Source organism: Ornithodoros turicata, chromosome 10, assembly GCF_037126465.1.
Source record: "Ornithodoros turicata isolate Travis chromosome 10, ASM3712646v1, whole genome shotgun sequence".
NCBI lineage: Eukaryota > Metazoa > Arthropoda > Arachnida > Ixodida > Argasidae > Ornithodoros > Ornithodoros turicata.
The window spans coordinates 25,509,412-25,526,241 of record NC_088210.1 but is presented as its reverse complement, the minus strand read 5'-3'; the positions used below and the strand labels follow the sequence as shown (position 1 = coordinate 25,526,241).

General features: G+C 46.8%; 4 protein-coding genes across 6 annotated transcripts in view; 1 reads left to right on the top strand and 3 right to left on the bottom strand.

Moving 5' to 3' along the window:
* Window positions 1–144: 144 nt before the first annotated feature.
* On the bottom strand, window positions 145–882 carry LOC135371234 (uncharacterized). Its single transcript, XM_064605308.1, has 3 exons — window positions 741–882; window positions 601–656; window positions 145–454 (listed from the first exon to the last, which is right to left on the bottom strand). The coding sequence occupies exons 1-3, from the start codon at window positions 829–831 to the stop codon at window positions 326–328; spliced, it is 276 nt and encodes a 91-aa protein (XP_064461378.1). The 5' UTR covers window positions 832–882; the 3' UTR covers window positions 145–325.
* Window positions 883–1,084: 202 nt separating this feature from the next.
* Window positions 1,085–2,142, top strand: LOC135371233 (uncharacterized). The gene is made up of 2 exons (XM_064605307.1): window positions 1,085–1,303; window positions 1,438–2,142. The coding sequence occupies exons 1-2, from the start codon at window positions 1,228–1,230 to the stop codon at window positions 2,043–2,045; spliced, it is 684 nt and encodes a 227-aa protein (XP_064461377.1). The 5' UTR covers window positions 1,085–1,227; the 3' UTR covers window positions 2,046–2,142.
* A 1,799-nt stretch (window positions 2,143–3,941) lies between these two features.
* On the bottom strand, window positions 3,942–11,058 carry LOC135371227 (peroxidase-like). 2 transcript variants are annotated; one of them, XM_064605301.1, is made up of 14 exons: window positions 10,954–11,058; window positions 9,411–9,478; window positions 9,057–9,234; window positions 8,031–8,572; window positions 7,735–7,953; window positions 7,442–7,597; window positions 7,255–7,365; window positions 7,074–7,190; window positions 6,778–6,932; window positions 5,506–5,841; window positions 5,234–5,439; window positions 4,275–4,447; window positions 4,113–4,209; window positions 3,942–4,045 (listed from the first exon to the last, which is right to left on the bottom strand). In XM_064605301.1, the coding sequence occupies exons 1-14, from the start codon at window positions 10,956–10,958 to the stop codon at window positions 3,973–3,975; spliced, it is 2,436 nt and encodes an 811-aa protein (XP_064461371.1). In that variant the 5' UTR covers window positions 10,959–11,058; the 3' UTR covers window positions 3,942–3,972. The 2 variants fall into 2 exon arrangements, with proteins under 2 accessions (XP_064461371.1, XP_064461372.1); XM_064605302.1 differs by having other exon boundaries at window positions 9,426–9,478.
* Window positions 11,059–13,819: 2,761 nt separating this feature from the next.
* LOC135371228 (mediator of RNA polymerase II transcription subunit 15-like) overlaps window positions 13,820–16,830 on the bottom strand; it is a 33,977-nt gene continuing 30,966 nt past the window's right edge. For both annotated transcript variants that reach the window (XM_064605303.1, XM_064605304.1), the window contains 3 exons: window positions 14,877–14,975; window positions 14,176–14,273; window positions 13,820–14,113 (listed from right to left, as the gene is read on the bottom strand). In XM_064605303.1, the coding sequence (XP_064461373.1) occupies window positions 14,051–14,113; window positions 14,176–14,273; window positions 14,877–14,975 (260 nt within the window). In that variant the 3' untranslated portion in view covers window positions 13,820–14,050. The remainder of the gene's footprint in view (window positions 14,114–14,175; window positions 14,274–14,876; window positions 14,976–16,830) is intronic.

The following is a 16,830-nucleotide window of genomic DNA, read 5'->3' as shown; positions in this document are numbered from 1 at the left end:
CATTCTTTTTAGTCTACATTATCTGTGATATTCATACAAAGCTACTGTATATTTTTTAAAGCTTATGGCCCATACCTCCTGGCTATGTCAGGAAAGGGCATGACATGTAGCAGAATTTTAAAATAAAACGTCATTGAAACAACATGAAAGTTGTATCATATATTACATGAATGAAAAAATGACGTGTACTGATTACAACACAACCTGTTTTTTTATGGGGGCAGATCGATTACATTTCAGCCTTCCGTGGCTTTTTCGGTGATGGAGTGCTGGGAACTACAATGAAAAAGGCATAGCTGCTGAGCCCGCCTGATGCAAGAGATGACTATCGCTTTCTCCTTTTCTTGGGTTTCTCTTGACTGGTGCCTGCAGTTGTTCCGAAAGGCTTTCCTTCGCCGCCAGCTCTGGCTCTCAGTTCTTGTTCTATGTTTTTGCGGATGTTTTTCTCCAAGGCCTGAAACAGCAGGGACGGCCACGTGAGTTCCAACGATTATGGATATACAGCTAAATAAATCACGCGGTCATACATCGCATGCAGTAATACAAGCTTTCAATTCCTCCGCCAGTGCAGTTTGAAGATTAAAGTGAAAGGTAACTTGCCACTTGGACTTGCTGCTTCGCGGTTATTGCCTTGGCTTTCTTGGGAGCTGAGCGAGCTGTTATCATAAACAACGTTAGATGGACATCGAAACACTTTTGCTTGAAAACAGTGACGTTCCGTTATTTTCAGCTCGCCTTACCTTTTGTAACTCCCCTCAATGAAGTTCTATTTCGTGCATTCTTGGAATTTTTTGGCACCGATGCCTTCACTTTCAACTTCCCCTGCGCCATTTTAAATTGTGGTACGCAGTAGCAGCAGACGACGGGACGACGTGCGAAAACGAAGCAGGAGGTCCCAGAGATCAAAACGAAGATGCACACCAAGTATGAGGTTTATTTTCGTTTTGTAAGATAAACTAATACAAATTTAAAGTTATTAGTTATTTTCTGCGTATGACCAATAAAAATTCAATAAGTCCCGTTTCTCTTCGGAAAAGCCGACTGACCCTGGCCAACCTTTCGAAATCGACATTATCGAAAAGCCAACTGTAGTCAACTATAGCCACCAGCAGCCATGGCAAGCGTGATGTCGCGACGGCTTTCTCTTTAGCAGTTTACTTATGTTATTTGGCAAGTTTATGGTATAAATAACGGTTCCTTGCGCAGGAAGAGGTGTAGGTCTCAATAATGCTCTTGTTCAGCTCGCTGAGGCACAGCTCCACGAGGCTTGCTGCCCTAGTGAGGATATCGACGGCTGGAAAATGTGAGTTGGGCTTTCCACGTTACTGTATTAAACGTGCGTATTTAACCGCATGACGGCGTGCATCAACGATACACGAGTTGCTGTGAACTGCTACAAAGCTTAAATACGCATCTCGAATTTTCGTTTCTTCTTAGGCACTACAGGAGTATCCAGGTCCTCAAACTTAAAATTCTCCTTCGAGGGCCTTTCCTCTGTAATGGCATCACCTAATACAGCTGCCATACCCAAGGTCATTTATGTTCCACCAGCGTTAAAGCAACCAGTGGAGCTTCCAACATTAAGGTCGTCCATGGAATACAATTTACCGTCTATTGTGAAGCCCTCCAGCGTGATTGGGGACGTGCGAACTATCATTGCTCCAACCACAGATATTTCGAACCAGATAGAAAAGTCCGATCCTTCAGTGTCAACAGTCACAAAGCAGGCTGCAGAGTTAGTTCAAATCCGAAAGCGCAAGATGAAGAAGCACAAGCTACAAAAGCTGAGAAAACGGATGCACTTTGCATGGGCCAAGCGCCGCTTCCGTCGGTTGAAAAAGAAGGAACAGGTGTTCAGGGCAGAACTCCTTGCGCAGATACAAGAGGCACATGCATTCGATGCTGAAAAGTATGTTGACGGCATCCTGGAGAAGCTTCGAAATAGACCAAAACCAGAAACACCGGAGGAACGGAGAGAGCGGTTCATGGACCTTATGCGGAAGTACAGAAGCAACGTAGAATGGATCAAGCCCAAGTTTGATTAGTGTTTGGAGCGAAACATAAACATTGCTGTACTAGGCATACATACACTTGCTGTAGGCTAGATGGAAAAGAAAAAGAAATAATTAACACTGAAAACCATGTCATGTTCATTGTGTGTCTCAACGAAATCGTATTGTAACAGTTAACTTTCACTTCTCAGAAGTTGAGCGTTCAGAAAACAAGTGAGTAGAAGTAAAAAAAGCGCAGTAATCCTAGGCCCAAAACAACAAAACCCAGTTTAACACTGACAACAGACCTATAACTAGCTATAATATGACGCTGTGTTGTTGAAATGTGTTGTGAGGTCGCTTTTCGTACTTGCCTAGGCATGAGAGGGAGAGGGTATGCTCGCGGTTTTTCTTTTTGGGGAAAGGGGTCGGTAGTATACGTCAACGTTTGTACAGCCCCAAAAAGGAGCTGGTTTGTGGCATCTCGTCGCAAACGAGAACTTCCGAGATCACGTGTGGCGAACGACAGCACAGCACCGCTCAGCACATCCCTGCTTTTGCGAAAGCGACTCTTGGACGAAACCCTCCCTTTGAATGTTGCATCTTCGTACAGCTTGGGACAAAAGTTCGCGGGACGCTGCCTCATTTCTCAATCGGTGCGACTGAGGGATGGGTAGAATAACCGGTCAATTCGACCTCTTCCTGATAGCTATAGCAGGGGCACGATCCAATGAAGAAATGTGCCAGGGCCGTGTTCCGTATACTTTTGTCCCAAGCCGTACTTGTCCAGTGACAACGCCACCTAGATAGAGCAAGCGTGCTTGCTCGTAGACGTGACGTAACAATTAAGAGTCAGCCAACGAGGATCGTGTTTTCAACGGCCATATAGCCAATCACGAACGTGCTTTCAGCGGTTGTGGCCATAAAGACGAACCACCGTCGTCTGCGAGTAGTGATTGAACGTCCCCGCGTACTAAATGGGAAAACTTGGAAATAAAGCGCAAAAAAGGTCTCAATCTTTCTCAAAACCGATTTCCTGGAAAGCGTCTCGCACTTTTTGTCGAAATATTTAGGTCGGCAGGATCCAGGTGAGCGGCAGTCATTTGCGGGCTCTTGAATAGACCTCTCCCTGTTTGTAAACAAATAACGTCATAGTGGACAGCGCCACCAATTTGGTAGTGTTGAACTATGCTCGAAGCTAGGGGGCGAACAAGGTCGCGCCCGAAAGCCATGGTCTTGAGGGGATTACGATGGTCCCTCAAAGGGACGCGACATCTTTCGTGAAACCCAGCCCTCCACTTCCGATTTGTTTCGGTTTCAGTCTGTCTACCAACGTCATGATGACGTTTCTCGGGTAGAGGTCTATTCGCAGAACGGTGAATCGCAGTAGCAGACGAATTCTGACATATTATGTGTCCACATAGGGCAGGAGGGAGAGGAGGCAATAAGCAGGCCCTCTGTGTCTAGGTGGCGTTGGCAGTGACTTGTCATAAAGGCACGGGTGAAAATGTAAACGGCGCACGTGACGCAATTTTCGTTGGCCGTCTGATTGGCTGCTAATGCGCGGCATGCCGCGTGCATTGCCGTACGTGCTTCCGCGTGCGGGGGAACGCAGCCGATGTCCACCTAACTTGTACGCCTTATTGGTTGGCACAAAACCGACAATTAAGAGAGCTGCAGTTGGCGGCACATTCGTTTTGTACACTTTATTCGTTATATGGCTGTTACGACAAGTTAGGTAGGACATAAGGTACAGAACTCCGAACCCTCACTGAACAGACATCCTCTTGCATACATAAGGAGACGCAACAAAAGAGTAACCGAGAGAACCCCCATCCATAAGTTCACCCGTGTCTCAGGCGATCGTGCCGAGAAAGCGCAGTATTGATTTCAGTTCCTCCTCTGAAACTTCAAAAGCCAATTTTTACTTATTTCACGGCGGTAGCACAATGCTTTGCACATTAATTTTATTCTCTCAGTTTCATTTGTAGAGGTTGTAGTTGTAGTCCGACTGGGCGATAATTCTCTTGCAGCTCATCTTCTCGTTTCCTTTTCTGAAAACACACGCGCAAAGAAAGCGTTAATACAACGACAGTGTAAGCTTAGTGAACAAGCCCATACCCAGGCATACTGAACACATCCGGCTGGATGTACTCTATGTCGGTATTCTTGCAAATCAACGTAGCCAGAGTAATTTTCATGATGTCCTTGACTTGCTCTGGAAATTGGTAACAATTGCCTTCACCGTCCGTTACGAGAGCATAACGCACAACTCAGGTCTACCTTTGTTGAACGCTCCAGGATGATACAGGTTTTCAAACCAGAAACGATCGGCGTATTTGAGTCTGTAGTACTGTTCCCCCATGATGCAGACGGTGGTAGGACCATACATTGACCCGTGCACTGGCCGCTCCATGATCAGGCCTACAATGAGGTCCAGGTCTTCAAAGTAGTCTCTGGGGAAAACGTAACGAGGTATAGGTCGTTGTTGCTTGCTGCATATAGGATCAATAATATCGTACAGGACGTTTCACGAAAAATGAGCCAACGTTCTAAAAGAAAGAAAGAAAAAAAAAGAAAGGAAGGGTTCATTGCACACAAGAAAGACAGACTGCATAGTGTTACCAGTGGTGTGATGACACTCAAACTGTTTTTGTTTTGTGAGTTTTATAATTATAAAAATTAGAGCCAAAATGTCAGTGAGAAAGTTGTAGCGGGGCGATACAACGACACGAAACGTGTTGATTGCAACTTTATACTTCTAACGCATCCTTCTTCTTTTTTTTTTTTTTTCTTCTTCAGCTCCAGAGACTAACTTCCGGCTTAGCAAAAAAAAGAAAAAGAAAGCAAAAATTGCGGGACTTGTCGCAGACGCGCGAAGGGTCAATGTCAAGCTAAAATGTCAATGAGAACTGTGACAAGGCTTCGTTCGAGAACAGAACGCTCGAGAGCTGACTAAGAAACGCTTAAAAACTGACTAATTAATTTCACTTAATTGATTAATTAGTTAGTTACAAAACAAAAACAGTTTGAGTATTCTCACGCCACTAGTAACACTATGCAGTCCGTCTTTTTGGTGTGCGAACTTGTCTTTCTTTTTTTTTTTTTTTTACTTGGCTCATTTTTGTGAAACACCCTATATAAAGCGCTACAAGTTAGTGGGTAAATAAAGTTATTAGAACGGCCAACAACCAGAGAGAATGTCGCACAGAAACCAGTCCAGTGGCAGAAACTTGTCATACCCATAGACAGCCTTGAGCTTGTTGACAATGTCAACTGATTTGCTCTCTTTCTTGAATTCGTCAAAACTGTACACTGGCCGCAACCCGCACAGCTTGCGGAAGTAATTGTAAGGAGGCAGACCGTGGTCACGGCCCCGTACTATGTCCATGGACAGAAGATCCTTCCCGTACTGATTCGGGGGACTGGCGAACAGGAAGCGCGTGATCTGAAACGTTCATGAAACACAGACGTTCACGGTGTTACACACGAGGCGGACAGGCAACGTCCATACCTCCTTGCTGTAAAGTGTATCCTGCTGTTGCATGTTGTTGTAACAAGCTCCCATCAGAATAGATCGAACAGGATCGGACTTGGGTTTGCAAAAGTCGTCCATGGCGTTGAGGTCGTACGACGTGCGCGACGTGTGGTAACACTTCTGGCCTTCCCTGTGGAACTTGCTGCCCACAGCAGCGTGCGGAAGTCGGTTGGCTCCCGCAGCGAACTCGTTCAGCACCGACGGATTCAGCGAGTGATTGTAGTAGTAAGAGGCGGTAGGGATACTCAGTTTGTAGGCTTCTACCAAACGAGGTCCCAGGATACGCGGTAGGTACTCCTTGTACGCAATCACCTGCAAAAAGATCGCGCGAATTACAACCGTAGTCGGCATCATTCTGGTGTCACATGGGATGTGCTCGCCCTCGGCTCTGCCCCAGCTCGTACCAAATACAACTCGTATCTGAACACGTTGTGCCACGCTCAATCTATACCACGTTGATGAGTTGACTGTGGTATGAGTTGTCCCAGTACGGGCCCATAGCGCAAGAAGGAAGATTGCCGCCTAGCAGCCGCTAATACTGCATGCGGGTTCCGCGGTCCAACTGCATACGGCGATTTACCGACCGGCGAAAACCGGCGAACCCTCTCACCGGCACGACAACTCGGCGGCGAAACGGCGGGACACACCGCATAGACAGATTTCCACTACGGCGGACGGTGGCGCCCTACCGGGCGTTTCGTTTGTCTGTAGTAAATATTGACTTCAAATCAACTGATAAATATTTTGCTATACATAGAGAAGTGGTACTGGCATCTTTAGCTGTCGAAATGTTCCCCACGTTGGTCATACGGGCATCCGACATGCCCGCCGCGTCCGCACGCGGGGTTGTCGCCTGACGTCATTTCCGCGACGTCCGTTTGCGGTCCTATTGGCTGCCGTCGAGCGGGCGGTTTTCCGTCGAACACTCGTCGTAGGCGGTTGCCGCTTCTCAAGATATCGACGCTGTCAATGTGCTGCTGACTGCGTGGGTGGCCGGAAAAGAAGCAAGAGCGTGACGCAATCTCCGTTGACCACCTCATTGACGAAGATGCGTGACATGCCGCTAAAAAAAATCGTACATTGCGCGGTCGAGGAAAAGCGGACCGTGGAGGCGGCTTCTCCCACACCGCGGCAAGAATTTTCCGTTCTGCATACGCGCGCTTTAGCCGCATGCGTCTACGCGTCCTACGAGCTGCCCTGGTATGAGCTGGGTGGTCGCCCTCGATAGTGGGGTACTTGCGTACTAACGTGCAGGCAGGCCCCAACTATTTTCCGGGCAACCTGGTAAATTTTCTCGTTTGGCCATCCTTTCTTCTTCAGTTCCTCCGCAATGTGGTTATGCTCCCGTACAAACAACGTTTGCAGTGAGGCGATCATCGGCGTAAGGGACGCACGCTTGTCACCTGCAAGAAGGTAACGCATATCGTGGCATAGAAGAGTTAGCACAAAACGAGGACACATACGGATAGCGAGTAGACGCGATGGATTGTATAACGAACGATAATACAGTGCAATACAGTACTGCTGCTGAGCGCACGTCTTACCAGCATGGAAGCACTTGTTGTCACAGCCAGGCAGAAAACTGAAGCACTCGCCCTCATTTATTCTGGGAAGAAGACCTTTCGGTATATACAAGCTGGATTTGTCCACGTCCAGTTTGGCTGAACACGAATACGATAAATACGTACAGTGCCGATTAATCTTGAATATGTGTACAAGTGTTACCTCCTTTGCCGTTCTCCGACCTCAACTTCTTTGCATCCTCAGCGTTGTTGCCGTACATGCAACTTCCGTCAATGAACGACGTTACAGTGTTCAGCTGTTCGCGGTACAGCCCTGCAATCAAACCAACCCAAGGGGGAGGCAGCGTTAATGTTGTGCTTATACGAGTACACTGCCTTATTACGCCTACCAGGGCTGTTCTTGGAACATGAGGTGCGGCTGGAATTGTAATATCCAGAGCGGACCACCTCGATGCAGTGACCAGAAGGGTAGAAGTCATCGACGTGGTTAACCATAATGGATGCGCAACCCTCTTTATGGCTTCCACCCTTGCAGCATGAAGGGGCTATGGAACAACACAGATGGGGTGATGAATGAATACATAATGAAAAAAAAAGGGGGGGGGGGCCTGTAGATTAGAACCACACATCCAAGAAGTGTCATGTCTGTTCTGCGTTCATCTTACAATGGTGCAGATCTTACGTTTTTGCTTTACTACCCCATTGACGACCGTGTCTTCCATGAACTCTCCAGCGAACGTGACGTCATGGGCAATCAGCTGTCCGAAGTGCGGAAGCATATCTGAGTGCTGCGTGTAGGTGGTGTCGCTCGTCTGGTATCCCTCTCCAGTGATGACCAGTGATAGCAGGCGAGCGTTTGGCAACGAGCGGCCATACTCTCCGGTTCGCATGTGGCCACGTCCTTTACGGCGGAGACAGATGATAAAGAAAGACGTGTCTTATCAGGACCATGTTCAACAACGTGTTTTACAGACGTACCATCTCCGTACATGGGCTTTAGTAGGCGACCATAAGATTCGCCGGACCGGCCCCAGCAGGCGTAGTTGAGGTTATTGCAGGAACCATCGTAGGTCCTGTAGCGTTGGTTCTTGTTGCATCTTACGGGAAGCAGTCGCTTTTGCTCCGTGGTTAGCTTCTTGGACTTTGGACGTACGATGTGGACTTTGACCACGGGCACCTCGACGACTATCTGGTGGCCTCTGGGCGCGCTCGGAGGTACGGGAGCTGGTTTGTGGGCAAGACCGTGGGCAGGACCATGAGCTGGCCCGTGAGCTGGCCCGTGAGCTGGACCGTGAGCTGGACCGTGAGCTGGACCGTGAGCTGGACCATGAGCTGGACCATGAGCCGAACCATGAGCTGTACCATGAGCTGAACCATGAGTTGGACCATGCGCTGGACCATGTCCTGGCGGGTAAGCTGGATGATGGGCTGGAGCAGCCTTGCCAGCATGTTGCGGGACATAACCTATTCTCTCCTCGGCTACTGCCATGTCACCTTGAGGAACGTCAACGCCCGTACGACTAGAAAGGAAAACGTTACGGCACGTCAGGACTTTGCAATACTGTGGAATATACTTTCTATTCCTGTTCCATTTTTGTTATCTCATTCTTTCCCTCCAGGTGACTTTAAAAACGCTGCCGCACTATCGATACCACATGTGTGCATGGGTTCTTGTTGCAAAACGTCGCCGGCTGATTAAAATCTCGACGTTAATGAAAACCTGCTGCCTCAACTTGGCTACTTGGTTGAGATTACTGTCATGCAGGTAAAACCCTTGAACAGGGCAGTCATCGAGCAAAGTCGTCAAGAATGCTACACTCCACTGTCGCTATACGTCGATCTGCGCTTGACGCCACGTAGATATAACGAGACATGGTTCTGTACGGCTGGTACGCAAAGACAAAGTACAGCACAGCAATCAAAAGCCGCTTAGCCCACCCCCCTCTTCATTCAGACCCTCCATTCTACAGCAGTATAAAATTTGAAAAGTTTACTTTCATTTACCCGTGAACGTCATCATCATCATTATAATCCAGAGCTGAGTAATCCTCATAGTCTTGGGCAATGGTCAAATCGTCGAATGATTCTGGCATAGTAGCTTCAGTCGGCGCACCCAAGGTTTCTGACGTTGCTCCTGGAACCGCTGTAGGCTCTCCGTCATCAGGCAGCTTGTGCTGGGCATCTAGAACAGTAGAACAGGCGCAGAAGACGCAAAATAGGAGTTAGCTTTCTCGCGGTACAGAGTATTATACGCTCAGATACACAAAGAACGGTCGAAAGGCAGGATGTGGCACGTCAGTGCAGACTTCCGGGACACACCATACCAGCAAGGTCTACCAGAGGTTCTTCATAACTTACGCTCAGTTGTCTCACCCTCAGACTGTGCAATGCAGATGACCAGACCGAGACACAATATTCCCAGAAGCCTGGTGTAGAAAAAAAAAATATGTTTTACTTCTTTCGCAGAAGACAGTCCTCACAGCTCAAATGTACAGCACTCTCCGGACGCATGTTTCAAATGATGCATCATTTCTGATATTGAAACGGTGATTTTTTCTCATTTGGGAAGCGCGATGTGGGCTCGCATGCGAAATGACTTTCTAAATATCATATGCGCTGATAAAGCTGATGTCACTCCATCCTCAGCATGAGACAGACCTTATGGCTCTCCTGAGCACGTTCGGTCAACACTTTCCCTCTCCCTCCGGAGCCTCTGCTGCCGGGTTCGTAACCCAGGCAGAAATTTGAGCTGGAATCCAAGTGGGTCCACTTGAAAAACAAAATGGTTCCATTTTATTTTCCATGGGGATCCACTTGTCTTTTTTTTTTTTTTTTTTTTCAAATGGATCTAGTTGGGAGTCCATCTCAGATTTCTGCCTGAGAAGCAAAGAGAGCGTTCCGTGTGTAAAGGGCCTCTAGGCGTCATTGCCAGTTCATCCTTTTCGTCTGCACTGCCTGCACCACCTGAACTAGTTCAAGGAGTGCAAGCCTCTCGCATTCTTTTTGTCACAGACCTCGCGTGTGCTTAAGAACTGATGCAGCACGAGTGCAGCACTTTTCTTTCGAAAAGAATGAACCCGGTATGTTCTTCTCCGGTAGACGAGAGTGGAGAGCGCGAGGAGCACTCCGACTTGTGGCTAGGAGCACGGGAGCGCCACGCTCCGGAAAAGGAGTGATGCTATTTAGTGAACAGGAGCGAGCTCCCTGGACTCTGCCGCTACCTACTGTGCCCTATTACACGCGGGTCCCTATTAGCACAGATAACGTGTCGCACAAAACTGATAAGCTTGCAAGTGAGATTATACGGCTTGTGGAACGTTCACCAAAATCGGCCCAGAGAAAGAAAGATCTATATGATACATGCGAACTTTTTTTTTATGCATATATGATTCCCAAAACTGGCAGAAACTCTAACGCATGCTGCTGAAAACAGAAGTACTTACTACCTCGACACCAATATTGTCAATACAGCACGCGCTACAGAAGACAAAGGCATACGGCGTTGCTGGACAGCTGGCGCGGTGGACCTCGCATGAATACCTTAATTTTACGGATACACACCGTGTGTTCGCGTGAGCGCCATTCTCCAGAGTACTTCAGCGAAAGATTCGCAAAACATCATAGCCCTTCTTCTTCTTCTTAATAGGAGTTAAGAGAAGTCAGCCATAGTGTTAGGCGTGCTACTATGCTTCCACGTGAGCGCGTGACGCTCAGGTCTTTTCGCGCTCTTCTAACCACGGGGAATATCCTGCATCTGAGCTATTCTGTAGCAGACGACAGTGCAGATGGTGTCGTTTGCTAATGCGTGCAATGCGCAGTGCGAACGCCCCGTGAGCATGTTTTAATAATTTTTCTTTCGCTAGAATATTCTGTATCGAAGGCACAAAATAGGGTCACATACCTCATGGTGGACGTTGAGCAGCGACGAACGCGCTGCTCCGCGGCCTGGTGGACACGTAGACCGAGCGCCGAAAGCGTCTACAAAGCCCGACAGGCGAAACCCGAGTTCGTTCCTGATCAGGCTGAACTAAGCACAAAAAGCAGATAGCCGCAAGCTTCTCCGCGATCGCTCGGCGCGTGTACGTTTTCTCGACAGGAGCGTTGACGCTTTTGAATGCCGTTTGAATGAATGGAGCGTTTGAATGTCCCATCTTCCTCATCTCGGTATCATTTTTTATCGTTATCAGGCCGATCTTTTTTCCGGAATAGTGTTTTATTGCATCAGGTATTCAGCGATGATTGGACCAAGGTATAGGATCAAATATAATTTGAAGATGATTCGAACATGTCACAGCGTTGTGCCAGTTGAAAGGGAAAGTTCGCGCCCCAACACAATAGACCTCTACCCGAGAAACGTCATCGTGACGTTTGTAGACAGACTGAAACCGAAGCAGATCGGAAGATCCTCTAGACCGCGGGCGCGGGATCGCATCCTCTAGACCGCGGGATCCTAGACCTCTAGCGGGATCCTCTAGACCGCGGGACCTAGGGCGTGACCTTGTTCGCCCCCTAGCTTCGAGCGTAGTTCAACTCTACCAAATTGGTGGCGTTGTCGAACTATGACGTCATTTATTTACAAGCAGGGAGAGGTCAATTGAAAGAAATATGTCTCGCGGGAACACTTTACTCCAAATAACTCTTTCTGCCAGTCCCTTCGATCGAAATCCATGTAGTATTTCCTGAGTTATTTTGTCGGGCCGGAACACGAGCAAGCGGGAGAATCTCCTCGTCAGTTTGTATGACGTTCTTGCAAGGATGGTCACGTGTGTTCATCTGCTCCCACGACTCTTCGTCACACGCTGTTGAGGTCATGTGACAATGGCACCACGCAAGCGCCCTCGTGTCCTCACACTGTCGTCACCCATGTCTTTCTGTGCGGGGATTTCAAACATCGCGTTTTTCGCCAAATCGACGCCGCACAGCGGTGAAACTCGGGACTAGCCGATCCAGGTACCCCGCGTTCTATTGCGGAGAAGTTTCTGCTTTTCGCGTGGGTCGCTGACCTGCACCTGTATTTTGCTGTTGAAATCGTGGATGAAGGGAACAGTACAGAGAACGACCAGCAAATTAAACCAAACTACTTTGTTCTGTGCCGCAATGCGATTCTTTTTGCGTTTTGTTCTTTCCACACATGGAAAACCGCCTACTTTGACCCATCCTCGGAAGAGATGGATTGAGCGACCCGAAATCAGCAAACCTGTTACATCAGCAATGGTTGTGTGTGTATGGCAGAGCTCTTACAGCAGTACTGCCTACATATCACTTTATTTTTATGTTTTTGAAGCACACTTCTGTGCAACTCACGTCAGGAAGTCAAAAAGTAGTTAGAAACTACTTGCAAAAATGGTAGTTGCAATTACGAGTTACTTTTTTGGAGTTAACTACAGTATAGTTAGGTTACAGCGGGCTACAACTACTTCGCATTTTTTCACTTAGCCTTCCGTGTGCTTCACAGCCGTCTATCTTTGTGCTTATCACGACCATCTATAGACGACTATTATAGAGATGGTCGTGGTGCCTATTAGCGCATCTCACGCATGCACAAAATATCAGCAAAACAGGTTGAGTTACACTGGTTAGACGCGGAATGGAGACATTTGTTGTCAATGAAAGATGAATGTCACTCAAAAGGTTATCCAGCTGTAGGACTCGAACCCACATCTTCTGGACTAATTTGCGTACAGAAATGCTACCGCACATGAGCAGAAAGTACGTCTTTTGTGTTAATCAGGGCACATAACGATCGACACATACACAGCACATTCAAAAAGCTTGACATTGCATGACATATCACTGCAACGGTATGGCATGGAGTGGCGCGTGCTGTGCTATGATTGTTCAGAGCGTGGGAGCTCACAGTCTTCTCGTTCCCCATGCACTACCTCTACGCCTAAGCGATCATAGACATAACGACGCGCACAAAATATCAGAGTGGTTACAAATGTAGTTAAACAACTACATCGTAGTAGTTGCAAAGTAGTTTTAACTACTGCGGCCGTGATGTAATTACAGTAGTAGTTAAACTACAATTTCTGTGTATTCACACGAGCGACATCCTCACGGAAGATTCTAGTGGAAGAAAAAGCGAAAACACTGCTCACAGAGTCGAAGTTCCGTCCCGTGTTATGTTGAGAATTCACACGGTGCGGAGTATCGGGAGTGGCGTACTGCGCACTTAGCAGACGGCACTGTAAGCGTCTTTCCTGTCGTCTGCTACGCAGATCGAGCGCGTGCGCTCAAAAAGCTCGCTATGACGTGTTTCGCGTCCTCCGCTTCTGGGGAATGTCGGGAATACACGGTTTGACACAGCAGTTATAGTTAACCTTGCCGATTACCGACGATTATTAAATTACCGACGACTTATAATGCCAATAACCAATATTATGCAGCGCAAGACGGCTACAAGTAAAGCCGGGATGAACAACTTGCGAAAATACAAATTATGAACTAATGTTTGGAGAGTGAAGCAGCTTTCTCATGTATCTGCATAAACTCACAGCCCATCATTTTTTTAATGGATTGTACAGCCACTCGGGGTTGCAGATATGCAGGGAGCAGTTTTCTTGGGATGTGAAATACTTGCACATGTACCTACAAAAAGTACTGGTGTGCAGTCACTGCCACATGATGCAAGTATCTCAAAGCATCTTTCATATTTTCAGAGTATCTCTTTGTAATTTTATTATTTTGTACCTACCACATCTTTTGTGGAACAGCACATTTTCCACTTCACAGCACTTATCCAAGCGATGCTCAAATAAGCAGCGTGATATACTAAACATTTTATTCTGAGCAACAGCTGGGGTTCTTTGTAGCAGTAGTAACCCCAAACATTATCACATCGGAACCTGTACACTTTCACTCCCACGCCGAGCAACATGTGAAAACTTGCGTAAAATGCTGTGATGCTGTACAAAACAACTGCATTCGAACAATGCCTCGGAGACCTGCTAGAGCAGCTGTTCACGTGAACATATTCAAATAAAATGTACAAGCTCCTAGTCTCTCACTACCACCGCAGATGTTTCTGGTAAGGAACATGCCTGCCGCACACACATTTCCTGTAAAGAAAGCAGCAAGGGTGTAAGAAATGCTCAAGATGCTAGCACTGATTCCTCCTTACCCAAGTATCCAGAAGAGATGTAACCGAATATTTCTCTGGCATCTTGTTCAAGTGGACGTCGAGCGACATCAGGATGCTTCTCAGGAACTGGGTTGAATCTGCCAACAAACAGCACATTGGCTGCCTTCCGTATTTGACAGAGCTTATGACACGGCAAGTATGTGCACTATACATAGGAACCTTTGTTTTCGGGTTATATGATTTTTCAAATTCGGGGGGGGGGTGCCATTTACACACGAGAACTCGGGCGCTACGTTCTCTTTGATACGTCATAGAGGAATGTTTGGGTGAAACGAGAGGCATTCGAAACGAGCCACTGCTGTGGCACTGGGACGAGAAATGAAAATCTTTATATTTCTGATTTACATCATCACCACTTAGGGTAACCCCCCCCCCTCCAAAAAAAAAAAAGAACTCTGCAAAGTGCCAATCCAGCCTCCAATACAAACACTGGAGACCACTAAACACTGTACAATCAGGACAGCTGCTTCGCATCTTATGTCAATCTAAAATGCCAGAAGCGCCCTTTTTTATTTTCCACCCAATATCACCCGATTTTACCCTGTTTTAGAGTTCCTGGAGTAGAACCAGATTTTTACCTCCCCCCGGTTTCCCAATTTTCATAAGAATTTTAAACCTGAAAACACAGGGCCCTAACTACACCCCTGTACTGCGTTTACTTTGGGTACAGGCAGACTAACCGTATTGATCCCTGCTTGCATTGCATTGCGGAGGCCGACTTGGGTAGTTTTCAGGTACAGCGACCATTATTGGAGGTACGCAAGGCAAGTTCTTGTCGTCTGCAAAATGAAAGCACGGTTAATACTGCTACGTTCACACTTTCCGTGGTATACGTTGGTGGTCGTCATAGTGAACAAGGAAACAAAAATTAATAACTACGAAGCAAAATTTTTGTAGAGAGCAACCACACCAGTATTCAGTTCAATATGTTTTCACGTGGCATGTAGCTGTACAGTATCACCAATCACCTCAGCTTACTACCACATCGAAGGCACAATACTTGTTCATTGTCATATGATGCTCCGTATACAAGCCCCGACACAGAATTTGACACTGACCTAACACTAGACTGCTCGCTGTGCTACTTCATACCGTTACATTTTTATGATTCTGAGTACGGAAGTGTCACAGTATTGATTATTGAAATTATCAGAAATTGATTGGTGTTGCCAGATACAATAATCAAATATCAAAGTATCAAGGTTCTAGTACCGTCATTAAAACATCTTTATCGTTGTGGCGAGTGTGAAGCAAATTGCTGAAGTATACAAATATTTTCTTAAAGGTCAGCTACGCCGATTTCCCGATGTGTTGAAACGGTTGTGATATTCAGAACGAGCACATCCAACTGCCCCCGAAACGCACCTTCGTTTCTCAATTTTGTCTTCCTATTACGAAAATTAATTCATCAAAGAAACCAAAACAAGCCATGGGCGCAGCCATTTTTGTGACGTAGATGGGATAAACCTGCTCCATCTACGTAGATAGAGAATCGTGCGTCTGATTGGATGAAAGCTGAGGCTTTCTCTGACTTCCCTGGCGTCTTCTCCCGTTTGCGAGGAAATCCAGTTATGGCCGCCGGCTACGATGAGCGTTTCGTCCGACGTAATCCCGAGAACTATTGAACGATGGAAACAACAACCGCGAACTCACCTCAACATCATTTTCGGCGTGAAATTGTGATTATGTGCTCGAGAACTTCGCAGTTCAACCGTTCGGCTGCCATTCACGTCAACCCGTTTGCTGCTTTTACTACAAGTGCAGGAATGGGAGCGATTGAGCAACAACGTGAGACTTGGTGATCGTTTGAGCATATACCTGCAGAGGACTGGTCTTCAAATAAAGAAGGCCGTATTTCTGCCCATGCACATCGTGCGATTGCCAGGCTTGTTACACGAGATACATATATTGTGCAGCATCATAGCGCGACTGCAATGAACGACGTAGGAATGTATCGTGACCACTCGAACTGCATTCGTTGAACCATTCGTCGGTTACATGAAAGTGTTCATTAGAGTTGCCCCGCACAAAAAGTGTTGGATGTAGTTTTGTAGTGTGTTGTTTATCTCGTAGAGCGCATCGCGGCATGTAGGTCGAGAGCCCTTACACGTATTTTTGCATGTTTACTTGAGTGTGCGCATTGTTCTATACCACACAGGCCATATTTCATTCATAATAGTTTCGCAAATAAACACGTACGGGTAGATCTCATATTGCTTTTGAGTTAGGCGTAGTGTCTTCAGATCAGGGTATGTGTACCCTGTTTGCTTGGCCCAACAGATGTTATTAAGGGTAGTGCAACATTTCCCACTTCTTGAACCATGCTAATATTGCCAGAATAAGGAACATTACACTGTGCTGTGTATTCCACACTCAGTTGTCTCGCGACGTAAACCCCCAATTATTATATTGGGTACTCCACATGTTCAACCAGTCAGCACTTCCCATATACTATTTTTTTTAAACATGTGCTTAAAATTGCACAACTGCCACTCAAGTAACTTTGCCACCAAATTAGTCAGTGACAAAAGGTATATGTATTTTATCACAAATTTAATAACCTTAGTGGAAATGGTTGATGTTGTCCTCTGCCTTGTACGGTGCACTTCATAGCAAAATGCACAATAGTCCAAA

Bases quoted from the DNA above. Each gene is read 5' to 3' on its own strand.
- LOC135371234 (XM_064605308.1), bottom strand. From the start codon at position 831: ATGGCGCAGGGGAAGTTGAAAGTGAAGGCATCGGTGCCAAAAAATTCC. The intron at 657-740 runs GTAAGGCGAGCT...TTATGATAACAG, and splicing joins ATTGAGGGGAGTTACAAAAG to CTCGCTCAGCTCCCAAGAAA. The intron at 455-600 runs GCAAGTTACCTT...CTGCTGTTTCAG, and splicing joins CGAAGCAGCAAGTCCAAGTG to GCCTTGGAGAAAAACATCCG.
- LOC135371233 (XM_064605307.1), top strand. From the start codon at position 1,228: ATGCTCTTGTTCAGCTCGCTGAGGCACAGCTCCACGAGGCTTGCTGCC. The intron at 1,304-1,437 runs GTGAGTTGGGCT...GTTTCTTCTTAG, and splicing joins GATATCGACGGCTGGAAAAT to GCACTACAGGAGTATCCAGG.
- LOC135371227 (XM_064605301.1), bottom strand. The intron at 9,235-9,410 runs GTAAGTTATGAA...CTACTGTTCTAG, and splicing joins TGAGGGTGAGACAACTGAGC to ATGCCCAGCACAAGCTGCCT. The intron at 7,598-7,734 runs GTAAGATCTGCA...GTTGTTCCATAG, and splicing joins TGGGGTAGTAAAGCAAAAAC to CCCCTTCATGCTGCAAGGGT.